Consider the following 27,527-nt stretch of genomic DNA (forward strand, 5'->3'; position numbering starts at 1 on the left):
TTCTCTTGGGCTTCCGGCTGAGCACTCTCAAGTCTTGCAGCTGCCTCACTGGCAGGCATTTTTTATGTTTCCCTGCGCTTATTTCCCGCACTCGAAATAAACAAACAGACAGTAACAAACTGGGATCTCCTGACTGTTCCCATCCACTGCACTTAACATCACACATACCCGTGCTCAACGTGTGAACTTCATGCAGAGCAGTAAGCTGTGCATATACCCTGTGCTTGCTGTGCCACTGTGACGTCCCCCCTGCCATCTGGACTGATCCCTCCCTCCTGGGCCTCGACTTACTCTGCTTTGCTGTGTGGGCCGCCCATTCCTGGGTCAGCCCACGCGCAGACTCCTGTAAGTAATCAGCCCCGTCTTAGTGAAGGAGCGCTTCTGGCCAGCCGCTCGTGGGATTGACCCCCAGCAAACACCCCTCAATCCCAGATACAACCCCAGGGTGTCAGCAAGGCCTACACCTTTCTTTCCAAGTTCTCTTTGTAGGAGACTATTTCCATTTCGTTTTTGAGGATAATTTTTATTGTCTTTTCCTGCACCACTGATTTGGATAATCGCATGCGCCTTTTCTCCATCCCATTCCCACCCAGCACCGTGTGTGCTTGGTGCCTGCAGCTGCCCATCGAGCTATCTGCAGTGATGCCGGGCCCCCGTCCTGCACTGATACAGGCAGCGTAGAGCACTGTAAGAAGCAGGAGAAGCGGATTGCCAGCAAATGATTTCCGTTTCTTGACAGTGAGCCTCCCGGGCTGTCATATTGGCCTTCCCCCTCCTTGGCTAGACAGAATTTCCTTTTTCAGAAACCCTGATGACTAGAGCCCTTCACACCCCAGCACTGTCATTTATAGACCCTGCTCTACAGGGGAAGTGTGGGCTGCATCTCAGCTAGCAAGGCTCACACACGGCTGGGGCTGGATTGGACACTAGGTGGGGGCCTGGGAGGGCAAGGAGTCAGCATTGCCTGGAGAGGGGCTGGCAGTGCTCTGTGGGACCTACTGCTGAATTCCTCATTGCTGCGAGATGCCTACTGTTGAAGAGCTGATTCTGAAGGTGGACACAGGCAGGTGTGTGGGCATCCAGATAACCAACAACACCAAAGATGTGACCCTCGAGAACCCCAGGTAAGCGGGTTCCCATTGCCCCCTCCTGGCTTCCCAAGTCAGCCTGTGACTGGTAGCTATACAGATGTGCCAGGATGTGGGGGATGTGTCTGTCTGTCTTTCTTTTGGGGGAGTGCTGTATGTCCCAGTGGGTCCCCACAAATCCCCCTGCCTTCTGGGCTGAATTTGCTGTTTCTAGCCTGCAGGGGTACAATATGATCTTGGGGCTGTGAGCCAGGACATTTTATGTGTCGGGACTAGGGCTGGGGAAGTTTGGGGGGGAATCACACTCTCTTGAGGAAGGGGGGAAGAAGGAAATATTTCTACTGTTGGTTTGAGAGGAAATGGCTGCTGGAAGCCTCTTGGGAGGTTGGAAAGTCCCAGGGAGTTGGACTGGGGCAGGTCATAAGCCTGGGATGAATTGTAAAGAAGTTTATTTCTGATTGTCAGATTTCTACAGTATTAATAGCCCAAAGTCCCTTAAATACTAGCTCAAAAGTAGCTCACTTTATTAAACGAAACAGGTGTTTTTTATGAACACATGGGCCTACACATCACAGAACAAATGAAAGCTTTCCTTAGAGACCGAGAACAGATTTGATTTAGAAACCCCCCCCCCAAAACCCAGCTACAAGCCCCGGCAGGAGTTCACCCACATGACCGACCAAGCAATGAGATAACAATCACATTCGAAATCAAAGCCCCACGGAAATTCTGACAGGAAGGTCACTCCACCAGCCCCCCCACACCTCAGCCATATTACATTCCCCTTGACAGGCAGATCACTCCACACCCAGCCAGAGGAGACCCCTACAAAAACCTGACAGCCAGTGACCCCCCCATCCCCACTTAAAAATCCTTCCACCCAGAGTCCCCTATTCCCTAGGGAAACCCAGAGCCCCATTATAAGCTCTGTCACCCAGACTCCTCCTTCTTCTTCCCCCAAGTAAACACCCTGCTCCACAGAGCCTCCTGCTACCCGGTAAAAACCCGCACCCCCCAGGAGACAGCCTGCTGCCTCGAACCCCACCTTGTCCAGCCCTATCCTGTGCAGCCCCAGAGGGGCAGCTGTGGATCCTCCCCCTGCCTTAGGTCCAGTCTGGCTGCTGCTACCTTTGAGGCCGGAGGTCTCCTCCTCGCCCAGCCCCAGAGCCTGCAGGAGGCTGCTGGGCTCCAGCATCTCAGCCCGGGCTCTGCAGCAGGAGTACCCGCTGGGCAGACTGCAGCTGTGTGAGCGGGGGGCAGAGCCCAGCCGGGGTTGGAAGATGGGAGCCCTGCCCTGCCCTGCCCTGCTTACCTTATCTCCACTAACTTGCCCCTTAGTCATGCAGGAAAGGACCCTCTGCCCTGGGGGCTGGCCCAGGGGGGGCTGCGCTCCATGGCCCCGCGACCTGTTGTGCGTCCCCTCTGCAGAAAAGCTGCAGGCTGTGACCCACCTCGGCCCCCAGGGTCAGGATTCCCCTGCTGTCAGGATACAGTTATTAATTATTCTTAGGGATGTGGTGTAATGAAGGAACCCCACGGGTGTTTTCCTCCAGGTTTTACTGTTTCAGCGGCCATGTCAAGAATGACCCTGAGTCCGAGATCCGCCCCGGCTCCTTGGAGAGCTGTGTGTTTGAGAAAACCAGCTACGCGGCCCGCGGGAGCGTCGGGGTGCTGAGCTACGACTCCGACGCCTTCACCCTGGCCATCATGTTCTCCAACCCCTTCGACCGCGTCCTCTACAACAGCGAGTTTGCCCTCGAGCTCTTCCCCGACAGGAAGCATTTTGAAAGCATGGAGCGCCTTTATCAGTATATGTACAGCCACAGGTCGCCCTTTAAGTGTGAGTCCTTCAGGAGAACAGAGCTCAAGGAAACCCAGGACGACAAGCTGAACGTGAGAATCAAGGAGATCCAGGTGAAGGCCACTATTTCCAACGGGGATAAGGCCATCATTAAAGTGCAGATCGAGAAAAATGAACCCTGCCCGCCCTACACTCCCCATGCAGCTTACCCAGGACAGTCAGGGAAATAACGCAGTATGACAGACAAGGGGGCTGCTGGCTGGAATGTCAGGAAACAGTGACTTTCTTTCTCCCAGACGGAGTAGACAGGGATGTGCTAGCTCTGCTTGAACGAGTGCACTATAAATGGCTGGATGTGGGACGAGCTAGCCACCCAAGTACAATCTTGCCTGACCTCCGGGGCATGTAGTCCGACGGCTATCCTGAGCTGCTGCCCACGCCCAACATATTGACACAGCCATTTTTAGTGCATGTCTGTCTAGCCAGGCCGGGCGGTATCCAGGCATCCAGGGCATTGTCATCATTTTCTAAAGAAGGGTTTTTTTCTTGCTTATTTTTTAACCTCAGCAATAACAGCTGTTGGCATATGAAGACCTGAAGCTTCAGCATTTATCATGGTGATGCTAAAAAACCTCCCATAAAGCTTTGCCAAAAGTAGAGCTAAAAAAGTTAATATAGGATAATTAGCAAATAACAGCTACAGTTCTTAACCAGAAATATATTTAAGAGCAGGACCTTTTGGAATAGCTGTATCAGGTAGTTTTAAATTGCATGTGTGCTTGCTCGGTAAAATATAACTGGCTAAGCAACTTAAATAACAAATTGTAATGGAAACAACGAGAGAGAGAGAAATAGATAAGATCATAACATAAGGATGTAAAAATGGCCATACTGGGTCAGCCCAATGGTCCATCTAGCCCAGCGCCAGCTGCTTCAAAGGGAGTGAAGAGAACTGGGCTATTTTGAATGATCCCCTGTTGTCCAGTCCCAGCTTCTGGCAGTCAGAGGTTTAGGGATACCAGGAGCATGGGGTTGTCCCCCTGACCATCTTGGCTAGTAGCCATTGATGGACTTATCCTCCATGAACTGATCTAATTGTTTCTTGAACCCCACAGGCATTGGGGGGCGACCCCCCCCCCCAAGTCAGCTCCATTTTGTCATACCTTGCCCTGTGTTACTGGTACATACAGGTACCACAACAGTATAAAATCATTACAAAAAGGGGGAAAACAATAAAAAGGCAAACATAACAAAATATAACATTTAAGGATGATTGGTTGAGAACTTGTTTTAAACCCATGTGAAAGTAAGTCAAAGTTGTTATGCTTCTTCATGACTGGAAATTCGGCGCACTGTGAAATCTGTATAACATTGACAATAAGTTAGTACTTGTTAATAATTAGATAATACCAGTTATGGCGCTAACCTGCAAAAACTGTAATATGGGATAAAATAAAGGAAAAGAAGTCTCTCTAAACCCTACAGGCTGTAGCCCACCCCAGGCCCGTGTGGGCAGGCTAGCCTGGTATCGCAAAATCAGTAAGTTAGTCTTTTCTATTAGTGCTGTTTGATGTCAAATATCTAATCTGCAATTCATAAACCAGATAATTCAGCTTGTCCAGTTAATGTATCAATCCATAAACAATCAAAGAACCCATGAGTAACAACTGGACACCCTGGAATGGGAACAGGTTGGGCTGATAATGTGAAATCACAAACACTTAGCAGTAAAGTGGTGGCAAAGCAGAGGTTTACTCCAGCTGCTTACAGACATAGGCGGTTCTTACAACACACCCAGCACATCTGTCAGCAGGCGCCTTTGGAGGAAATATATATACATAAGAAATAGATCTGAGATTCAAAACCTACTGATAGTGAAATGCCAGAACACCAGATCATAAAAAACAGAAATAACGTCGGCCAGTGAGAATGGGACGAGGGAGTTCTCTGCAGTAAAGAATACAATTGACCTGGGAACGTTTTCTTTGCATGGGACACAAAGTCTGAGAAATGTTCCTGGGTTTATGCTTGTTCTTTGTATAACTCAGAGGCAGAGGACAAAAGTAAACAGGAACCGAAAATGAGTTCAAGCAGCTGCTTGAAGGTGCTAGAAACAGAACCTGCTTCTTCTCTTGCAACTGATTAAAAAGCAAGAGATAAGATCAGTAAAAAATCAGCTACAGCATACTGAGAAACCCAGTAGAAAGTCAGAAGGCCAAAGTGAGGTTGACAGCTATGCAAAAAACATGCCACTGTGGTAAAGCAGGAAGCTTCCAGGGTTCATACAAAATGTGAACAGGTAACCGCTTATGAAAACAAAGTATCTTGCTGCTCTATCTTTTGCATTAAAATGCTTTTTCTCTTTCTAAATGTTATGAATTCTTTCCTTTCTGACATTTCCTTAACGGGTACTTGCTTGTTTTCTTTCTTTTCTCTAATTTTGCATATGTAACTCAGACTTAAACACAACATTTTTTCCTAAAATTTATAATTTGACTAAATTATAGGATTTAAATCTAACACTGCCTAATTATGTACTTGTGCCTAAATTCAATCATTTATTTTTACTTGGACACCACTGTAATTTTGGATTTTTGTGTGTTAAGTTTGTGTGCTAAGCAATTACCAGCTATTCTGCTGATTTCTAAAAGGAACAGGCGTTAGGGTTATAATTATCTTGTAGTGTATTTTTAAAAATGGGGAATTGTATTGTGTGCTGTTAAATCTGTGAAAATTTATTATTTTATGGTTAACCTTGTTCTGTTGTTTAAATTGACATGCTACTAAAAACTAGCAATTATGTTAAATTGAGCCTCTGTGTGTTACATATTGAGTTCCTGTAGTTGAATTGTCTCTGTGTCAGTGAAAACCAACACCTGATATGAAAAAAGGGACTTAATTTTTTCTTTCGTAACATTATACTATGTCATATAATTCACTTGTTACTAAAAGTCCAATCAGCAGTCCAAGTGCAGAATTTGTTCAAACTCTTCCATGAGAATTTGCAGGGGTAATCCAAAGTAGCCCTGGAGACTTCAGTCTTGTGACTTAAGACTTTCCCTGACAAAGTCTAAGCAAATCTGAGATAAAACAGGATCAGGCAGTGGCAGGGCAGGGCAGGGCAGACTGTCTGCTGAGTTGGTGGGGGAACAGCCATGGTTCTTATCTGGGTGGTTCAACCCCTGCCTCCCCAAGCAGAGAGCTCTGGGGATAGTGGACCTGGTGAGCCATCCCAGCAGAGCCTCAGCAGGAAGGCAGCAGCAAACCAAGGGTCCTCCCCTGGGGCGGTGTTGCTGGAGACCCCACCCGAACTGCAGGTCTCACAGGCCACCCCTCTGGGAGCCATGGTTCCAGGCTCTCTGCACACTCAGGCAGGCAGGTCACATTTCCGAGCCTTTCTCCTCAACTAAAAAGCCCTGGCAAATGTCAGCCAATTATCATCCCATGGCTCCAGGAGCTGGGCCCCGGTCACCGGTGTCTGGCTTTCACCCAGCGCTGGACAGGGCCAGATTGAACAGGCCAATCGGGTGCGAGCGGTAACTCTGCCGTCCCCAGCATGCCTACAGCATGCCGGAGGACAATGCAGCTGATGCTATTCCCATGGCACCTGGTAACCAGGCGAGGGACACGGCCGGGCTGGGGTGAAACCCCAAAGATGGTCCAAGTCAGTGGCAAAAATATGGTCTTAGCGAGGAGGAGTAAAATGAGCATCACTCCGAGGGGACGGGCAGCTCTGGGCTCAACACAGGGTCTGACGCTGGGCCTGGGAGCTTTACAGTCGGTGCAAAACCCCTGCAGGCCGTGTAGGCCCAAACAGCTCAGCACCAGCCAGCCTGGGTCTGCACTGGTAGCAGGTAGCTAGGCTTGCACGCCCCTGAGCTGAGTGTGTTGGTTATTTGAACCCAGAGCGCCCCCTGCTGTCAGCACAGGATGCTGGTGTCCTGGCATCTCAGCGAGTCCAAGCCCCAAAGGCCGAGAGAAATCAGGCAACCTGACCCCAGTGGTGCTAAGGAGAGTCACCAGCTGAGGGGTGTCCCCCCCCCCCCCCCCCCCCGCCGGCATTATTGGGGGGGGGGGGGGGGCAATGAAATTCCTAGAGCCCCAGGCCAGAAGGGACCCGATGGATCATCCAGCCAGGGCTCCTGTAGGGCACAGGCCAGAGACCTGCCCCACAGAATGGTAACAAACCACCAGCTCACGGGCGAACGTGCTGAGTCCAGGGACAGCCGGCTGGAGAAACAGGCTCTGCCCTGAGCTGCACAAAGACAGCTACAAGCCTCCGGGGCAGGGCGCCACCAAGGGGCCACAATCCCTCTGCCCCCAACAGCTGCAGCATGGCCAGCACGTGGTGCCCCTCCCCACCCCACAGAGAGCCGGGGCACCCAGAGGCAGGATGACCCCATCACATAGCCAAGGAGAGACTCCAGTCCTATTTCTCCAGATGGGGGCTGGGACGTGAGAACGGGGCTGGGCTCTGGGGCTAGAGGTATGAGTATCCCAGGGTGCTCAGTGTGGTGGGATCCCTGGGGTGGCACCACAGGGTTGGGAAGCCAGGGGTTGTGGGTTGAGGCACCCGCACTGCTCTGTGGAGTTGATTGGGTTACACTTCGCTGGCCAACCCAGCCCAGACTTGCACAAGCACCAAGCTGGGCCCACGTTTAAAAAGCAGCAGCTCAGGGGAAGGGGGCAGCAGCAGATCCCCCGTGGTGACAGGATCCTCTGGCCGGTGACTGAGCCCAGCACGCAGGTTGCAGAGCAGAGATGAGACAGACACACGGTTAAATAACTGTCCTGTAATTAGTGTCAAGGGGCTGCACAGGGGTCAGGGTTCCCCCGGCCCACCCTACAGTAGTGATACAAAAGGGGACTCGGGACAGGGAGAGTCCGAGCGCAGAGTCCCAGGACCGGGGAGCTCAGTGCCCAGCTGGGCACCGCCAGGCCAGCTGTGCCCTGCTGCAGACCCAAGTGTCGCCTTCACTGGGAAAAGTCACATCCCCATCCTCTCGCCGGCTGAGGGGAGGACACAGCTACAAGTCCGGGAGAACCAGACGGGAGTTTAGCAGCAGCCGGAACTCAGAGAGACTGCCCGGCCATCGCCCCATGCTCTGGGGTCCGAGAAGCAGGCAGGCCCGGCAGCGTAGAGACGAGGCACCTGGCCATTCCGGAGGCTGGATGAGCCCCTGATGGGAGCAGGCCCCACACCCTCCGCCCCATGCTCCTTCCCAGCTGCAGGTGATGTGGGTCCTGCCCAGAAACTTGAAATGTCCCATGACCGCTTAAATAATCATGTGCCCAGAAGCTACCCTGGGGGGGCAGGGCCCCCTGCCATGCTGGGATAGTGTCGCCCAGCCCAGCCCTGCAGATACCAGTCCGCTGCAGATGGGCGGCCAGGCCAGGACCATGCCGGGGAGGGTTAGTGTTTGGAATCTATATGCACCGGGCATGACTTGTGTGAACCCAACATGCCTGCTAGAGCAAACGCAGGCCCTCAGACCATGGGCCCCTTGCTACCAGCCCCCCTGGGCCACACCTTGCTGCCTAAAACGGAGCAGGACATGGCCCCCGCAGCTTGAGGTCGCAACACACAGAGCGCTGCTGTCAAATGAACCCCATGGGCACCGTGTGGGTGACCCTCCTGCTGGGCAGAGCACCATGCTGCCACTGCCCCATCACGTCCCCCATGCACCGCCTTGTGCCCCACAGAGGCCGGAGGGGTGTGTGCATGTGAGAGAACATCCCATTGCCTGCAATAGGACAAGTTACTCCTCCCAGCAGCAGGTTGAGGGGGAGGGCAGCTCACTGACTGGAACATCCCAGCATCCACCCAGCCCTGGGCTGCCCAATAAATGGCACCAACCCGGTGGGGACAGTGCCCCTTGCGGGGGAACAACTCCACCAGCCAGCTGCCGCTGCCCCTGCTCGCTCCCCCTCACCGCAACTGGGCTGTCGCAGGACGTGCTGCAGCCGGGCGCCCCCAGCACGACGAGATGACACATGCTTCGGGCCGGGACTGCCCCTTAGTCCGTGCAGCGTCCAGTACAACGGTGCCCGAGGCGCCATTGCAATGAACGTCGACACACACCGTGCCTGCTCCACCGAGCTCCCTGACACCCGCCCCATGGCACAGCTGGTGGGCAGCGAGGCCAGAGCGAGCAGTGATCTCCTCCTAGGCACAGCAGCACCTGGCTGATCTCCGATTCCCACCGGCCATGTGGGAACTGTGTGCCTCAGAGCGTCTTAACCTCAGCTACAGCCCCCTGAACGTGGGAGGTGGGCTGTTGTGGACTGCCTCCCCACCATCTTCCCACGCTAGTAGCACCCTTCCCCCACTGAACCCCTAAACGCAGACATGGAAGGAACAGCTGGCTGGGCCCACTCTGGCTGATTGGCAACCCCCGAGGAACCTGGCTACCCGCACACCCTGCTTCCTGGGGTGGGAGTTATCATTTCCCCTGCCACACACGCGGCTCCTCCCAGCTCCCCTCGAGAGTCCCACAGAGAGGCTCCCAAGCAGCCATCTTCACTACAAGACCGCTCCCCATTTGAGCGGAGAGGGGGGCGCAGCAGTGGAGCAGCCAGGAGCAGATAAAGGGTGCCTGGCTCCTCACTGACCCTGCTCTAAAGGGGAGCTGCACAGGGTGGGCTGCGCTTTGTGCCCTCGGGTGATCTGAGGCTGGGAAAGGGTTCTTCTGATGCCCTGGTCTGTGCCGTGTTCCCTGAGGGTCTCCTCAGAAGGCCCAGAAGGGGATGCATCGGGAGCTCTCGCAGCCCTAGACGGGACAAGGCTGCTGGGGCATTAACCAGGAGACTTCCCTCTCAGTGCCCTGCAGGAGTTTGAGTTAAATGGGTGCAGAAAAAGGGGCCGATCCGCGCTGTCCCTGCAGGCGGCCGGGCTGGCACCCACAAGGCCGCTCACGGAGCAGGCAGCCATTTGCTGCAAGAGGGTCAGAACCAACCCACGGAGCATCAACGAACCTGAACAATCCCGTCCCCGTCAATCCACTTCCACCCACCTGCTACCTGCGAGATCACGTGCCAAGCTGCCCAGGGGCACTACAGCTCTGCAGCACCGGGACCAGCTGAGGTCCCACTTCCACTGCAAGCGGCCCATTTGAGGAGCTGGCCCCGTATCTCCAAAACCCTACGGACACGGCTGCAATGGCAAGGACCCCAGAGCCCTGTCTACGTTCCCTCAGCCCTAGCACGGGAGCTCAGCCCCGGGTGGGAAACTCACTGGACTGGGATGCAAAAACCCCAGCGTGGTCCCTCAGCAGGATCTGAATCCAGGCCCTGCTGCGCCAAAGCACAGACATCTACTGCTGGAGCGGAAGGAGGCAGTCCCTTAGGTTCAGCAGTAGCAGGCGTTTATCCTCTAGCGCCCCAGCCCCACGTGGCTCATGGGAACATCCCGGAGCAGGTTTGCCTGCACGTGAAAACGTGACTGCAGCAAGAACACCCTGTGAGCAACAGCGGTGGCGGGGACACGTTGCTTGGGCTAGGCTAGCTGTGCCGGTACAAACCCGCCAGGCACCCGGGGTACCCGTCTATGCTACCACGTCTTCACCGCTATTGTCATCCGTGCTAGCTAGACTGACGCTGACTCGGGTATGCCGCCCCATGCTGAGATCACACGGGTGGCAGCGCGGATGTCCCAAGGGACCTCCTGCTGCCTAATCCACCCACAGCCAGGCCCGCCGGCTCAGGGTCCACACGCAGGGGCCGGCAGCACACTTGGCCTAGGAGCCGGAGGGGCCTAGGTGAATGACGCACAGCCCAGTGCAACCCAGCACAGACGGGGACACCTGTCTGTTACCCGAGCTCCACCAGGTGATGTTCTTCAGGACCAGTGGGAGCGCAGGAAAGCCCTCCCCAGGGCGAGGTGCAGCCCAGCCACTCCATAGCAAAGACAGCAGAGGATCCCATGCGAAGGAGCCGGTGCGCCAGGCCCATAGGGCCCTGAGCCAGCCACCCCACAGCTCTTGTGTGGGTCAACCAAGGGCCAAGCTCTCAGCTCAGCCAGCAGGGTCCCCTAAGCCCCCATCAGGGGCACATCTCTGCAGTCTGCCACAGCAGGCATCTTTAACCCCTGCCTTCCTGGGGTTGAGGGGCCAGGAACCAGCACAGCTGAGCGGGCCTCATTCAGTGTCCCTTTGCACCTTCTTTCATCTGGAAACAGAAATTGGGGTGCACCCCTTTGTGTGTGCTGGTGCTTCTGTATGTCTACAGGTGGCCCTGCCCTCCCACGGATTCCTCTGTTACTGAGATATGGAAACACAGGCTGCTGGTGACAGGTCCTATGGACGACCAGGGAACGAGACCCGATCAATCGCGATGGGGGGGGCAGGGTGTCTATCCAGACTGTTTTCTGTTGACACCTATTTAACCCAAGCACTGAGGAGTGTCAGACCCACCCCGGCGCCAGCTCTCCGGTCCTCCAGGGAGACCTCCAGGCCAGGCAGAGCAGACAGCACAAGGGGCGCTGGGCTGTAATTCACACCACACGCCATTCCGGTGTGTGCACACTTAGCGCAGGCTGAGAGCCTGATCTGGATCGAGAGCAAGTCATTTTCTTACTGTGATGCCAGGAGGGGGAAAAGGTTCGACTGATCCTGTTACCTCCCCTTCTGTCTTTGCGGAGCAATGGGTGCCACTGGGTCATGCAGACACCCCAGCACCCACGGGCTGAGGGTGCTGGACAAGAGGAAGTGCTGAGGGCCAGCCCTCGCCCACCTGGGTTCAGCTCCCACAAGAAATCAACCCACATCCTAAACGGGGTGGGCAGGTGCTTGACTCCCCATCCCCCGTTGCAGCGGGGGAGCGAGGCAGAGGATGCAGCGAGCACAGCTGGGAGCCCTGTTGCTTTCCCCCCCCCCCACTAGGGGCTCACCCAGGAGCCCAGAGAGCTCCCACCCAGCTCCAGGGGGAGCTGCCAGCCCCAAGCCACCTCCCGACCCCCAGGCAGGACCACACTATCCAAGGAGAGGAACCCTGGGTCACAGGGACACTCATGGGGCGTCCCCAAGGGGCCTGCGTGCCTGGCGAGGGGCCATCCTGACTGCACCCAGTGTGTGTGCTGACCCCGTCGGGGGGCTGCCATGAGGCGATGGCCCAGAGGTGGGGCTCACAAACCCCTTCCTAGCTGGGGGGCACGGAGGAGACAGTCTGGCCCCATGCAAACTGCAGTTTCCTGTGGGCTGGGGTGGGGGAGGGGAGCTCCCCCAGGCTGGATCTAGTGAAGCTCTGCTGGGCAGATGGGCAAGGCTCAGGGGGCCTTTCCCTGCTGTCCCAAACTGACTTCAGTCTCTGGAGTAACCCAGCCCAGCCCAGCCCAGCCCTGCCCTGCCCACCCCCCAACAGGCAGACAGCAAACCCCTTCCAGGAGTCATGATGCCGGGGAGCCAACCGTTCCCCTCTCCCCCCAAGCAGTACCCAGGAGAAGGGCCACGAGGCCCTGGAGCCAAGTGCCTCTTCAGGCCAGGGCAACCCAGCTCTTCCAACACCTACAGCCCACACCCGATGCGCACATAAGAGCAAACCACAGCTTGCCTCACACCTGGGACTGAGAGGGCGTGGCCTAGCTGGACTTCTCCCAGCATGCACTCCTTCACTCTGACGCATAGGGACTGCAGTGCACGCTGGGAGATGTAGTCTCCATAGGCCCCCCCCCCCCCCGGGCCGGGACTGTGCCCACTGGCAGCTGTCTCCCACGGGGGCCCAGCTGGGGCGGCGCCTGCTGGGAGCTGTGCAGAGCCCAGGCCACACGCGTGCTGGAGCAGGAGGCGGGTCAGCCGTCCCGGTGCACGCGCTGGTGCTGCAGCAGGTTGGAGGGGTGGGCAAAGCCCTTGTCGCAGACGCTGCACTTGTAGGGGGTCTCACCCGTGTGCACCTTCTCGTGCACGGTCAGGTAGGCCAGGTCCTTGAAGAACTTGTCGCAGAAGCTGCACTTGTAGGGGCGCTCCTCGCTGTGCACCCGGTGGTGTTGCAATAGCAGCGAGGGCCGGGCGAAGGCCTTCTGGCACACCTCGCACTTGTAGGGCCGCTCGCCCGTGTGCGAGCGCTCGTGGATCACCAGGTAGGACGACTGCTTGAAGGCCTTGCCGCAGGTCTTGCAGACGAAGGGGCGCTCGCCGGTGTGCACCCGCTCGTGCGAGGAGAGCGCGTTGGACTGTTTGAACCCTTTGCCGCAGATGGGGCAGACGAAGGGCCGGTCGCCGGTGTGCACCCGCTCGTGGACCTTGAGGCTGTGGCCGTAGGTGAACTTCTTGCCGCAGATGCCGCAGACGTGGGGCTTGTCGTCGCAGTGCTGGCGCTGGTGCAGCAGCAGCGAGTTGGAGGTGGGGAAGTCCTTCCCGCAGTCCCCGCACTTGAAGGGCTTCTCCGTGCAGTGGGTGAGCATGTGGCGCTGCAGCTCGTAGGGCGTCTTGAAGCTCTTGTCGCAGCAGGCGCACTGGTACGGGCGCTCGCCGGTGTGGATGCGCCGGTGCTCCTGGAGGTTAGACGAGCGCTTGAACTTCTTGCCGCACATCTCGCAGTGGAAGGGCCGCTCCTCGGTGTGCACCAGCCGGTGGCTCTTGAAGTCCGAGTGGCGCTTGAAGGAGGCCTCGCAGAGGTCGCAGTGGAAGGGCCGCTCCTCGTTGTGCACCACCTCGTGGCTGAAGAGCTCCCAGGCCCGCTTGAAGGTCTTCTCGCACACGCCGCACGCAAAGGGCTTGTCATCCACGATCACCTCCCGGATCTCCAGCTGGGGGCCCGCCCGCCTCAGGTGCGGCGGCAGCACCGCCGCCTCGTCCAGCTCGCCCGCCGCGCCGCCGAGCACCAGCTTGGCCGTGGAGTAGATCCCGTGCTCGTCGATCAGCTGCACGAAGTCCGGCTTGGAGCGGGCAGCGCCGGGCTTGGCCAGCCTGGGGGAACCAAACCTCTTCTCCTCCTCTTCCCGCCACTTCAGTGCCAGGCACTGCTCCTCCTCCTCTTCCAGCTTCAGCGCCAGGCGCTGCTCCTCCTCCTCCCGCTTCAGTGCCAGCCCCTGCCCTTCCTCCTCATCCCGCTTCAATGCCAGCCCCTGCCCCTCCTGCTTGCCCTCCCGCTTCAGTGCCAGGGCCCGTCCCTCCTCCCTGCTGCACTGGGAGGGTGAGAGGGAAGGCTGCACCTCGCCAGGCCTTATCTCCTGGCCGTTCTCCAAAGGGCTTTTCTTTCTCCGGAAGTCGCTGGCTCGGCCCCGGAGCAGCCGCAGCCTCTTACCCTGCGAGGGCCCTGGCTCCTCGGCAGTGGCTGGTTCTCCCCTGTCCCGGCCTGGGGACCCAGCGACCTGGCTGGGCTCCAGCTTCATGTACAGCCGGTGCTTCCGCCGGAACGGCCTGCGGGGCTGCGGCTCCCCTGGAGGCTGGGAGTGCTCGCAGCCCAGTGGGGACACCACCACCTCCTCTTCTCCCTCGTTCTGGTTCTGCCCTGTCCCATCAGTGTCATGGGGCCTCCCTTGGCACCGACTGGGTGGGCAAGGAGGGGAAGAACTCCTGGGTCGCTCTGGGGAGCTCCCCACCATCTCTGGATTCTGCGTTCTCCCACTCTTCTCCCAGGCCCTGTCCCGTCCTCTTCCTCCTCCTCCGACCCGCCCGCCTGGACCATCCGGATGCAGCTCAGAGGGGACGGGGTCTTGCTGGCAGGAGAAGCCGGATCATCCTCCATACTGTGGGCGCCAGTCCCTGTCCTAGGCAGGATCCTCTGCAAGAGACCAGGACGGAGAGTTAAGAGCCTGGCATGGCCACCTTCGCCGTAGCATGGGCCACTACTCCAGCCCTAGCACTATACCCACCAGCCTGCCACCCCTCTGCCCCCATTACCTTCCCCGCCCAATCCCCAGGCACGTATCCCAGGGAGACAGAGGTTTTCCACAGCTCACCTGCAGCTGTTACCATGCTAATCAGCTCACCAGAGGAAGAGAGGTAATAGGGGCAGTGCACGCACCAGCTGGGGCATGTGGATTGAGGACAGGGGGACGCATGGGGAATGAAGGCCTGGCCCTCACCACACACATCCCATATTGATCATTTCCCCAGGTCTATGCCATTCTCAGACATAATGAAGCTCAGGGTGGCTCTGAGCTTCTACCAAGCCCTGGGGCGAGGTGGGGCAGCTCAGACACAGGCACAGCTGTAGCAGGGGCTGGAGGGTGTAAACCAAACCTGCAAAGGTGAGAGCCATGAGAGGACATATACCCAGTGAATACGGGGATAGTTGAAATCGACTATTATTATTATTATTGAGTTTTCTGTTTTTGTAGCCTCCCTAATTTCCCTCGGCATTTCTCAATTACCATCACCATCCTGGTCAGGTAGTCAGTATTATATTCCTAGTGCTATACTCTTATTAGTCAAGCATGGAATTTCTATCCATAGAGAGTCTATGCTACTATCTGATTCATTTAAGATTTTTACTGTATTTGACTCTATGCTTTCTTTCACATATAGTGCCACTGCCACAATCGCATGACCGACTCTGTCATTCCTGGTATTACTGTGTCCCACTGATTATCATCTTTCCACCACATTTCTGTGATAGCTATTATTATATCAATATTCTCATTTAATGCCAGGCCCTCAAGTTCACCCATCTTAGTATTTGACTTCTTGCATACGAGCACTTATAAAATGTGTCATTATTTAGTTATCTGCTTTCATGTGATGTAACTGGATGGCACTCTTTTTCTGGTTCACTGTTTCTCTTTGGTTCCTACCTGTATTTTATCAACTTCTGTCCTCTCCTCTGTACTAGGATATTGAGTGTCCCCTTTAATAAATCCTCTGCTAAGGGACATGTCTGTCCAAACTGCATGCTTCTGCACACCAGCACTACAACTGTAAACCGGTTGAGTTAAACTATTGCGTAAGGTCCATGGATAGCCCCACTGGAAACAAATCACCCTGAAAAGTCGGTTTGAGCCAACCCCCTACAAGCCAGGATCATGGTAGTAGCAACATGAAATCCTCCATGCAGCCACCACCGCCAGGCCAACTAGCTAAACCCGCTGAGCTGAGGGCTGCAGGCAATCACCCCAACGGGCAGGCAGCCGACATGCAGCACGGACACTGAAAACAGTGACGTGGGGAGCCCGGAGCAATTTACAGGCCGACAACAATGGGCGCCAGACTCGCTGACTCTGCCCCAACGCACATCTGGCGGTCCCAACCGTGGTGTGCACGCAGTGGTCTCCCCCTCCTCAGAGGCCACACGCAGTGATCTCCCCCCTCCCCGTCCCATGCCCTCCCCGTAGGGCGCCCACACAATGGTCTCCCCCCTCCTTCCCCCCCCCCGGGTGCACACACAGGCTTGGGACACTGGGATTTCACCAAGTTACCCTGCAAGGGCCTGTATAAACCCCATTCCATTAAGCCTGGGGCCGTCTGCCCACTTATGCCCAGCATCGTGGGGGATGTTCTTGGAAGAGCTCTGCTCCGGGGATTAGTGTGGGGCAAGTCTCTGGGCCATGCTGTACAGGGTGTCAGGGTCCCCTCCGGCCTTGGGATCTGTGACTCCCCACAGGGTGCACACACTGGTCTTCCCCTCCCCCTCTGCCCCCACTCCATAGGGTGCACACAAATGGTCTCCCCCATCCCCTCCTCACACAATGGTCTCCCCCATCCCCCAATGGTTTCCCCCCTACTCCCTCAATAGTCTCCCCCATCTGCAACCTCATCCCCTCCACCCTCAGGGTGCACACAAATAGTCTTCCCCCATCCCCTCCCTGCCCCCCCCCCCCAATGGTCTCCCCCCACCTCCGCACAATGGTCTGCCCCCATCCCCCCACAATGGTTTACTCCCTACTCCCCCAATAGTCTCCCCCATCTGCAACCTCATCCTCTTCCCCCCCCTCAGGGTGAACACAATGGTCTCCCCCATCCCCTCCCTGCCCCTGACACACAGTGGTCTCTCCTATCCTTCCCCCCTCCACAGCGTGCACAGAATAGTCTCCTCCAGTCTCCCCACACACAATGGTCCCCTTCATCCCCAACCCTATCCTCACCCCTTTACAAGGAGCAGACAATGGTTTCCCCTATCCCTGCCCCCCCCCCGCACAATGGTCTCCCCCATCGCCCCTGGGCGCACGAATGGCTTCTCCCGCCCTCCACTGTGTGCATGGGGCGCGGAGCGGACGGGCCCATTCTCTCCCGGGGGGGGGGGGGAAGCGGGAATGTGTTTTTCCCCCGGTAGGGGAACTCACCCAGGCGCCGCCAGCTCGCGCTGCTCCCCGCTGCCCTTCACATCCGGTCAGTGTCTCAGTCAAACATCTCCCCCGCCCCGGCGAGCGCCCCACCGACCCTTCCCCTCGGCAACACTTCCGGCCTGCCGCAGCCACCATGCCCACGTGACTAGGGGCAGCCGCACTTCCGGCGCCAGGGAACTGGGTGGGGCTTGGTCGCTTTGTTTTGTTCTGCGCATGCGCGCGGAGCTCCCCTCGCCTGGGGGGCGGTGTCGGCTTTGCACATGCGTATTGAGCGTCCCATCAGTCGGGGTTGGGCTGTGCGCCTGCGCGGCCGGACGCGGGGAGCGGGCCGGGGTGGTGATGGGTCGGGTGGGAGGTGGAGCGGGTCTAATCGATGATCGATTCCCAGCTGGTGATGATGGCCGGTGACCAAGGTCTGGTACCGATCACCAGCCACCAACGGCCAGTCACCAATAATCAATAACCGATCACCACTTGGTGACAGCAACCAATAGGTCATCAATAATCTGCAATCAGTAGTCATCGGTAATCAGCTAGAGCCATTAGTAATCAACCCTCTGTCGCAGCAATTGATAATAACCACCAGTAATAAATTAGTCATCAATAATCCACCATCAAAGCAATCAGCAACTGATAACAATCAAGAATTAACTAGAATAATCAGTGATCTGCCCCATCACAGCAAGCAGTAATCCACAAATCATCCATCATAGCCATCAGAAATCAGTAATCGTAATAAACAATTGCAATAATCAGTATTACTTCACAGCAATCAGCAACCAATCGTCTTAATCAATGATAAACTGCTAATCAGTCACCCATCTGAGTAATCAGCAATCAATAATTGATCATGACTAAATTAGAATAGCAATGATCAATATAAATTATCAGCAGTATGCCAACCTTCCTTCCGTGCTGCTGCTGGTGGCGGCACTGCCTTAAAAGCTGGGTGGCTGGAGAGTGGTGGCTGCAGGCCGGGGCATTCACGTTGTTTGCGGCGCGGGAGGACTATTTTTCTTTTAACCCCGCTCCCATTGTGTTCTGCAATACCCACTCCCACCTGCTCCTGCATTGTTCGTTGAATTTCTGTTTTCTTAAAATTCTCAACACCGTCATATCCATCAGGGCTTTAACCAGGTCAGGTGAGCGGGCAAGCCGCTTAGGATGGAAAGTCAGGGGGAGGGGATGGGGCAGAAGAAAAAAAAAAAAACCCAGTAGGGGGTAGAGCCCTGCAGTGGGTCTGGGATTTATCCTGCTCTTGTGGCAGCGGGTCCTGTCCTGCCGCAGGGAATAGCGGAAGCAGGATAAAAATTCAACGTACAGTGCAAGAGCGGGTGGGAGTATGAATGGATGTTACGGGGACGGATGGAAGTGGGATTAAAAAAAAATCCTACGCAAGGCTCTAGTAGGGAGGCACTAACATACTTGCTGGACTTTGCTGGAGAAGTAAAGCACAAGGCTGAATCTTGTACCACCTCTGCCAAGCACTGCAGGATTGGGGTAAAGAAAAAGCTTAATTTTTTTTTTTTTAATTTTGGTTACATTTATTTGGTCCATCCTGAAATATAATTTGTTGATTTCTATTAACAACGTTCCTTAATAGTGCAGAAAACAAGGTAGACATAGTTAACTACTTTTATTGATCATTGATTTATGTAAAAGTTGTTACTGTGATGTATCATAGCTACTTGTAAAGTATCAGTACAATATAATGCTGCAGTTATTGTTATTTCAACAGAACAAAGAATGATTGTGGAGAATGTGTGTGGTGAAGGGGAGTGCAACAGGAGGGCAGGGAATGAGTGAGGTGCAAGAATAATATTGTGTAATAACACTGGGTAGAAAGCCAGAGCAAAGGTGGATAGATCTGGTGCTAAAGCATTTACTCAGCCATTTAAATGTTTTTTCGCAGTTGCTTTTCATTTATTTTTCTGCAAAAGCTACCACTTCGTACATGATGTAGAATATGTGGTTGTAAACATCTGACATTAGTACATGTAGTAGAAAGTGATAGCCTGAGACATTAGGCCTAATATAACAGGTCAGGTATGAGGCCTGAGGTAAAACAGTATTCAAACTCTGTTGTTATAAAGCACAGTTAACACAAATCATGCAAGTTCACAGAAACTGGCAAGAACAGCGCTAGTGTTGCAAAAACACACATTTCTAAAGAAGTGCTAGGCACAGAATACTCAATAAGCACATTCCAAAAAGCTGGTACCAGGGCAGTCCAATACCAGGAATGATACAAGCTCACTTATCAAAGATAACGAGGACACATTGACCCCTCTCTGAGGCCAGGATGACACTGATGGATAGAGATGTTTTGACTGAACCATCTGGTACAAGGTAAACAGTGGTATCTCACCATGTCAGAGGGTGGTATCTTGCCACACCAGAGGGGTGGCAACTACACATACCAGAGGAGCAATACGCAACTTGTTTGTATCAATGTATAAAAGAGGGTCTCAGAGGAAGCATCTTTCTCTGGCCGAGTGAGGAAGGGAAAGTCCTGCCGTTTACTGAGCCAGTACCATTGTCACGGGCATACATGTATTAAGTGTACTTGTAGCACGTATAAAATGCTTTTTACCGTGCTGGATTGGCTATAAATCTAGCATGGTGCTTTCATTAGTGAAATGGATCTCTGGTCTTAATGAATAATCCAATCGTGTTTGGTGTCTCGGTTATCGGCACAGACTTGGGACAGCATACACGCTGGGGGAACACACATGCAGCCAACAACTGACAACATACATGAATCAGGGTACTCTTTCAAATAAACTTGGTATGACTGAATGGGGGGTGGTATTATTGTCACACATTCAAAGTCATAATAAGTTTAAAATTAAATCATGGCTTGAGCCCCAGCACCTCTTTCCTTACAAAGAAAACTCTGCCTGTGTCCGTTTCTCCTGTCCACACACTTCAAGAAGGATGCTGATAAATTGGAGAAGGTTCACAGAAGAGCCACCCGAATGATTAAAGAATTAGAAAGCATGCCATCTAATGACACGCTGATGAGCTCAATTGATTTAGCTTCACAAAGATTAAGGGATGACTTGATTACAGTGTTTAAATACCTACATGGGGAACACACATTTAATAATCAGCTCTTCAAGCTTGCGGAGAAAGGGCTAACAAAAGCCAGTGGCTGGAAGTTGAAGCTAGACAAATTCAGACTGGACCAGTGAGAGTAATTAAGCATTGGAACAACTTACCAAGGGTCATGGTGGATTCTCCATCAATGCCAATTTTTGAATCAAGATTGGATGTTTTTCTAAACAATCTGTTCTAGGAATTACTCTAGGTCAGTTCTCTGGCCTGTGTAAGTGGGCGGGGGGGGGGAGGGATGAGAGGTGGGTGTGGGGAGGGGACTCAGACTAGAAGATCACAGTGGTCCGTTTTTGCCTTGGAATCTACAAATCTCTGAAAAGGCAACAGTCTCATTGAATGATCTCCCAGGGCAGCTCCAGTCAGCCCATCTTATGCTGTGTCCTGGGCCTAGACTCTCCTGCTTCTGGCGAAGCCCAGCCTGGGGGCAGCTCTCGGAGAGCATCGTCTGATCCTTCTGCTGGGACATCTCGTTGTCGGGCTCCGAGGGGAGCTCTGTTTCTGCTGGTGGGCGCCCTGGTCCCTGAGGCAGGCGACAGGGTCTCTCCCAGAGAGAGACACCAACTTCCCTCCGTGTGGCACAGCGCCCTGTCTGGCCAAGTCGGATGCGATATGAATGAGAGTTACCTGAGCACACAACACTGGCGTCATTTCCATGGCGACAGTTATGACCTCCCCAAGGCTTTGCCCTGCAGTCGGAGAGGGCAGCTTCTTCCCTGTGCACTGAACGTCATCCAGCCAGATTGGGTCAGATCCTTGCCCAAAGTGAGCCTCAATCGGGGCTGATAACACTGTTCCGCAGCCCAGCTGCCTGCACACAACCCCGGCATTGTTCAGGTACCACCTGCGATCACACATGGCTCCCCACTGCTGGTTGTGAAGCACCTCGACTCTCCCAGCGCAGCGACTCGAGCCATTCACCAGCCGGATCGGAGCCACGTCTGGAAGGGCTGAATCTACAAACACCCCAAGGGAAGAAACACTCAGGGAGATTCCTGTGCACGAGATCATTAGCAATGTCGGGGAACGTAGCTACTGATGGAGTTAGCGCCATGTACGATGTGAGATGGATAAAGAGTACAGGAGTGTGGATGTTCCCCGTAGCACTCCAGGATACTAGGGCCACTCTGGGGTGTGGAGGTCACCAAAGATTTAGATCTGACAGCTCCATGTTCAGACCAGGCCAGGCCCTGCAGCACCACTCCCCTAATCGCTTGCTGTCTTCTTGGGGTCGTAACTGACTCCGTGGGAGGAGCGCCACGACGGAACCATCAATGCGCTATCTGCGGCACAGGACCCCTTGCGCTATGCTTCTGCATTGAGATTTGAAGGGAGCAGGAAGGAAGAGCGCCCCCTGCTGACTCAGCCGCATCCCTTCAGCCAGCACATGTCTCCTTGTAACAGACTTGGGCACTGGGATGAGCACCGAGTCAGAGGGCAGATCTCCCCCTACCGAGACACCCACACGCCTCCCTTAACGTTGTGGAGGGAAAAGAAGCTGGGGTCTTTGTTTTTTCTAAAAACTGATTTATAGAAATGGCTGCAAAGGCCTGAGAGAAATGTGCCTTTCTAGCAGATGTTTAATCTTAGAATGTTCAGAAGTAAACAAAAGAGTTATGGAGCCTAGGGCAGGGATGGAATGCAGAGAAAGACCTTGCAACTTAGAGAGGGAAAGTTGAAAATACTAAGCAAAAATTCCTAAATAAGCAGGTTTTTTTTCGTATGTAATGCCCTGGAAACTGTGATGTAAAAGGACTTGTTTGTGTAAGGCTATAAAAGCTTTTAGAATTGAATGTTAAGAGTCGCCCCTAGCATATAGGGACCACCTTCTTTATGTAAAGAATAAACTTTGACTTTGCTGATCTGCTGTCTAGTTAATTGGACTATCTGCTGGGCAATGGACGTGTCAGTAAGGACCCCTGAGTTGGGTTCTTCCACAAATTTGGCACTTCAGATGGGACCTGCCTGGCGCGCATCTTCCTCGTCCTGGCTCCACTGAACTACCCAGCCGGCACCAGGTGAATTCACCTATTGGGGTTACTTCTGGGGAGCTGGACAGCGGGGAGGCGATAAAGTAAAGTCCCTTGTTTATTTTATTAGCAAGGTCTACTGTTATAATTCCAATCTGTAATTCCCTGTGTGGGTGAGAGTTGGTGAGCAATTTTATAATTCCAATCTGTAATTCCCTGTGTGGGTGAGAGTTGATGAGCAACTTCTGATCAGAAATCCCAGTTATGGGCATGGGGCAATTTTCTCCCATCCCTGGGAGTCCTTTGGACTATATGGTTAAAAATTTTAAGTCTATTCCAGGTTCTAAGGGTTTATCTGTAAAGCACTTAATTTTGTTATGTAAAATTATATGGCCAGGTTGTTTTTCTGAAGATTCTAGTAAACAATGGCCACAGGAAGGTACCTTTGACTTAGACAAACTGCAGTATTTGAAGGGGTTAATAAAAGATCCACACCCTAAGCAAATGCAATATTGGTATCTGTGGGATAATGTAGCTTTTAAACGCCGTACGGAAAGTCAGCTAGCTAGCTAGAAATCAACTGTGAAGAATTTAGAAAGGAAATTGGCAACTGTTGCGCCGTCATCTGCACCGCCGATTTCTAACACCGGTGAATTTATTTAAAAAATCTATCCTTCTCTTACTAATCCTCTGCCATACAATAAAAAGGGTTTACAAGCAGGGAAAGCAGAGGAGGAGGATTGGCCACCACCTCCTTGCTGTGTGTTTAAGGGAGAGGGAGAGTTTAAGACCTGAGAGGAATCCTCATCTCCCCCCACCGCACCCCCTTGTATTAATCCCAGACTGTCAAATAAGCCTGTCAGCAAGAGAACTAAAGCTCAGGTTTGTTGCAGACTTGATGAAGAGCTTTCCTTTTCCCCTAATTTTCCTATTCCCACTGTTCAGGCTCCATTAAGAACTTCCCCTGTCCCTATGGAAGAAGGAAGTATTCAGCAATCTTTTGTTCATGTTCCTTTTACTCCACGAGATCTGCTCTTATGGCAGCAGAGTACTCCGTGTTTACGTGATGACCCAAGAACTGGGTATACAAAGTTTTACATTATTTTTTCTACTGATAATCCATCTTGGGCAAATGTTACTCAGTTGTTAAAGGCTTTTTTGACAAAGAAGGAAAAATTAAAAATTATTCAGGAAACTACTAAGCAGGAGGGAGGGCAGGTTACCCACCCATGGCCCATGGCAAATCCCTCATGGGATTATAATAATGATGCAGGAAGGAATCATTTAATTAATTATCGTTTAGCCTTATTGGAAGCAATTAGGAAAGCAGCAAAAACCAGAGTCAATTGAACTAAGGTAGAATCATGTACACAGGGTCCTGATGAACATCCAGGAGACTTTTTTGAGCGATTGAAGAAAGCCCTCAAACAGCATAGGGGATTAAATCCTGATTTACAGGAAAATCACCCTATGGTTACAGGTTTTTTTGTGAGGCAATCAGCTGGGGATATTAGATCTTATTTTTATCGTAATGCTCCAGGCTGGCAAGGGAAATCATTGTCTAAGGTTATTTCCATTGCCACATATGTGTTTAATGGAAGGGGAAAAAAAAAAGCAGAAAGAAACTGAAAAAAGTACTGCCACTTTAATTGCACTTTCTCGGTATCCTAATAGGGGAAGGCTCCCGCAAGAACGCCGCCTGCAAGGCTGGAGACAGCCTAATGTAATTTATCAGAGGCAAGGGAGAGAGAATGTGGATCCTTGTAATTATTGTGGGGAACTTGGTCATTGGAAACATGACTGTCCTGTAAGATTTAGGGGGCTTCCACCGCGTTTAAAATCAACAACCCCAAAGTGAAAATGTTCCGACCGTTCAAAGGGAGGATGATTTAGCAGATATAGACTAGGCTGAGGAGGAAGACTTCACTCTGTTAGCTTCGCTTGCTGTTGTTTCATTTCATTTAGATTCTTCTGATCCACAATTAAAAATTCAGGTAGGGAAACAAGTTTATAGTTGTTTAGTTGATTCTGGAGCGGAGTCAAGCTTACTTAAAAATTTACAGTCTATAACATTTTCTGAAGGTTCGGTTTTGATTCAATATATTAATGATTTGCTTTTGTGTTCTTATTCTAAAAAAGCATGCATTGCTGATTCTGTGTTTCTGTTAAAAGCACTGTATGAAAAAAGGCATCGTGTTTCTTTGATAAAATTGCAGTTCTGTAAATTAGAGGTTCAATATCTGGGGTATCTTATTTCTTATCAAACACGTTTACTTTCATCACAGCATATAGAAGCTGTTTTAAGAATTCCTAGACCTAACACTAAAAACATATTCGTGGGTTTTTGGGAATGGTTAGTTATTGTAGGCAGTGGATTCCTAATTTTGCTGCTATGGCTAAGCCACTGGTTACACTTACTAAAGTTTCTGAGACTGATCCACCTCTTGGTCAGAAGAAGCTGAGGCTTCTTTCATTTCTTTAAAGCAAGCCTTATCTTTAGCCCCAGCATTAGGGCTTCCCAAATTCTAAACTGTTTAATCTTTACTGTCATGAACAACAGGGTACTGCACCTGGAGTGCTTACACAACCTATGGGAGGGGCTCAACGACCAATTGCTTATTTTTCATGTCAGCTTGATTCTGTGACACAGGGTTATCCAGCCTGTCTTAGAGCTGTGGCAGCGGCTGCTTTTCTAGTTCAAAAAGTACAAGATCTGGTGCTTGGACATTCTTTAACTCTTTATGTGCCACATGCTGTAGAAGCCCTGTTAACCAAAGGGAAAACTCAGCATATTTCAGCACAACGCCTTATGCAATATGAAATTGTGCTTTTAGCAGCTGATAATATTACTGTTACACGTTGTGCATCCCTAAACCCAGCTACACGATTAACGATTCCCACTGAAGGGGAACCTCATAATTGCGATTATGTTCTTTCTCAGAGCACTACACCCCACCCTGATCTTCAGGATACTCCTTTGACTAACCCAGATTATATTCTGTATATTGATGGTTCTTGCTTTGTTGATGACACAGGAACGCGTAGAGCAGGGTATGCGGTATGTACACCACATGAGGTTTGGGAAGCTCATTCTTTACCTCATGTATTTTCTGCTCAATTGGCTGAATTGATTGCTCTTACACATGCTTGCTGTTTAAGTGTAAACTGTTCTGTTAATATTTATACTGATTCTCGCTATGCATTTGGAGTTTGTCATGCTTCAGGACAAATTTGGAAGCAAAGGGGTTTCCTTATTTCTTCAGGGCAGCCCATAGCACATACTCAGGCTGTAAATAATTTGCTTGTTTCTATTATGTTACCTTCTTCTATTGCTGTTATTTTTTGTAAAGCTCATACTTCGGCTTTGGATGAAGTCTCCCGTGGAAATGCATTTGCAGATCGAGCTGCAAAGGCTGCAGCCAGGAACGCCTTTCCCCCTCCAGATATACAGGCAGTCTGTGCCTCCTGGCCAGCTCAATTTTCTGTTTCCTCTTCGGAGATTTATGATTCAGTTCCATCTTCACAGTTGGACAATTGGAAGACCCTTGGGGCTACTTTTTCTAACAATATATGGTGGTCACCTAATGGCTGCCCTATGGCCTGTAAGACTATGGACTTGCATGCTTGTAAGGGGTTTAAACATGTGCTGGTAATAGTATGTATGTTTTCAAAATGGATTAAAGCTTTTCCGACCAGAAAGGCTGACACGGCGGCTGTTGTAAAAACATTAGTGAAAAATGTAATTCCAAGGTTTGGCTGCCCTCTAGTGGTAGAATCTGATAGAGGAAGTCATTTTGCGATGCAATCTTTAATGAAAGCATTGGGAATAATTCAGAAATTACATACTCCATACAGACCTCAGTCATCAGGCATAGTTGAAAGATCTAATGCAAAATTGAAGAATCAGCTATCTAAAGTTATGGATGATACCGGATTACGTCGGGTGGATGCGTTACCATTAGCTTTAATGCATCTAAGAACTATGCCAATTAGAAAGACAAATTTATCTCCCTATCAAGTTCTTTTTGGGAGACCATTTCAGCGGGGGGGAAGCCTGACACCTGCACACGCCAGTCTCATGGGTGGAGATGAGGAGTTGGTTGCATACGTTATAAAATTACAAAAGACACTTACTGCTATTTTCAAGTTTTCCAGAGATGCTCAGAAAATTCCTTTAGATGTGGCTGTGAATGACATCCAGCCGGGAGATTGGGTATTGCTAAAGAAGTTGTTATGCAAAAATTGCTTAGAACCAAGGTGGGATGGGCCTTTCCAGGTGCTGTTAACTATGTACACTGTTGCAAAGCTACAGGGAAAAGAAGCCTGGTACCACTGCACCCATCTAAAGAAAGTACAATCACTTGTTGCTAATCCTTAAAAGGAGCAGATTTCCAAGTGCAACAAAGGAGCTCCTCTGGACCGAGGTCCCAGAAGCAGACGTGGAAGGGTGAAGAACCACAGGAATCCCCTTGTGGTTGCTCTGAAGCAGACGTGGAAGGGTAAAGAACCACGGGAATCCCCTTGTGGTTGCTCTGAAGCAGATGGTCGACGGAGTCAAGAGTGCACCAGGAAAGAAATACTAACAGACTTTATTATTTTTACAATATTTGTAATTACTTTGTTGATTATTTTGTGGTGTGTTTGTTATATTAAGGGGATAAATTGTTTTAGAATTGGTGTAGAAGATGGATTTGTTATTCCTGATGATGTTTTTAATTAATTTAAACATGGACAATGCAGATTTTAAAGCCAATTCATTTTATACGTTGATAAAGAATTTAACTGCATCTTGGGAGGTCAAAGATTGTTGGGTGTGCTCCTTTATGATAACCCATCATCGGGAAGGAATACCCCTAATACCTATTCCTGTGCCAGTTAATAAATGGGGAAGTTTGGCCTGGACTAATCCCATGGGAACAGTAATAGGGAAAGAACACCGGTTGGGAATGAGGGTTGATCCCAAAGACTTAATTCTCCCGGGAAGGAAACCAGCAATGGACACAACCTGTACGAGTAATAGAATCAGACAAACCCTGGTTAAACATTACCTGTGAAGTAAGGAATGTAGGGAAATATCCAAAATGTAAATACATTGTCCATCTACCTACAGTGGAAGGGGGAAAAATCAGTAAAACTTTGATACAAAAAAGAGGATCAAATGCCACTCATTTGAATGAGAAGAGTTTATAATTGTACTCTAGATGCTACCCAAGGAAGTAAGTGTAACAAGACCCATAAATGGTGGATGAAGCTAGAGAATATGAATTTATATAAAAATGACCAGTTTAAAGAAGAGGTTTGGAAAATTCAGAAGGCTACTACCATCAATTAATATG

General features: G+C 51.8%; 1 protein-coding gene and 1 pseudogene across 1 annotated transcript; one reads left to right on the forward strand and one right to left on the reverse strand.

The window, feature by feature from the left end:
- The first annotated feature begins 1,023 nt into the window (after positions 1–1,023).
- Positions 1,024–5,762, forward strand: LOC137145546 (DELTA-thalatoxin-Avl1a-like). Its single transcript, XM_067536401.1, has 2 exons — positions 1,024–1,124; positions 2,642–5,762. The coding sequence occupies exons 1-2, from the start codon at positions 1,024–1,026 to the stop codon at positions 3,117–3,119; spliced, it is 579 nt and encodes a 192-aa protein (XP_067392502.1). The 3' UTR covers positions 3,120–5,762.
- Positions 5,763–12,568: 6,806 nt separating this feature from the next.
- On the reverse strand, positions 12,569–17,170 carry LOC137145547 (zinc finger protein 551-like; annotated as a pseudogene).
- Between the last annotated feature and the right edge of the window lie 10,357 nt (positions 17,171–27,527).

The sequence above is a fragment of the Emydura macquarii genome, unplaced genomic scaffold (genome assembly GCF_026122565.2).
Source record: "Emydura macquarii macquarii isolate MOO-44397 ecotype Brisbane River unplaced genomic scaffold, CSIRO-AGI_Emac_v2 contig_3552, whole genome shotgun sequence".
NCBI classification, from domain to species: Eukaryota; Metazoa; Chordata; order Testudines; family Chelidae; genus Emydura; species Emydura macquarii.

Coding starts and splice junctions, on each gene's coding strand:
- LOC137145546 (XM_067536401.1), top strand. CDS start 1,024: ATGCCTACTGTTGAAGAGCTGATTCTGAAGGTGGACACAGGCAGGTGT. Junction 1,125..2,641: donor GTGACCCTCGAGAACCCCAG/GTAAGCGGGTTC, acceptor GTTTTCCTCCAG/GTTTTACTGTTTCAGCGGCC.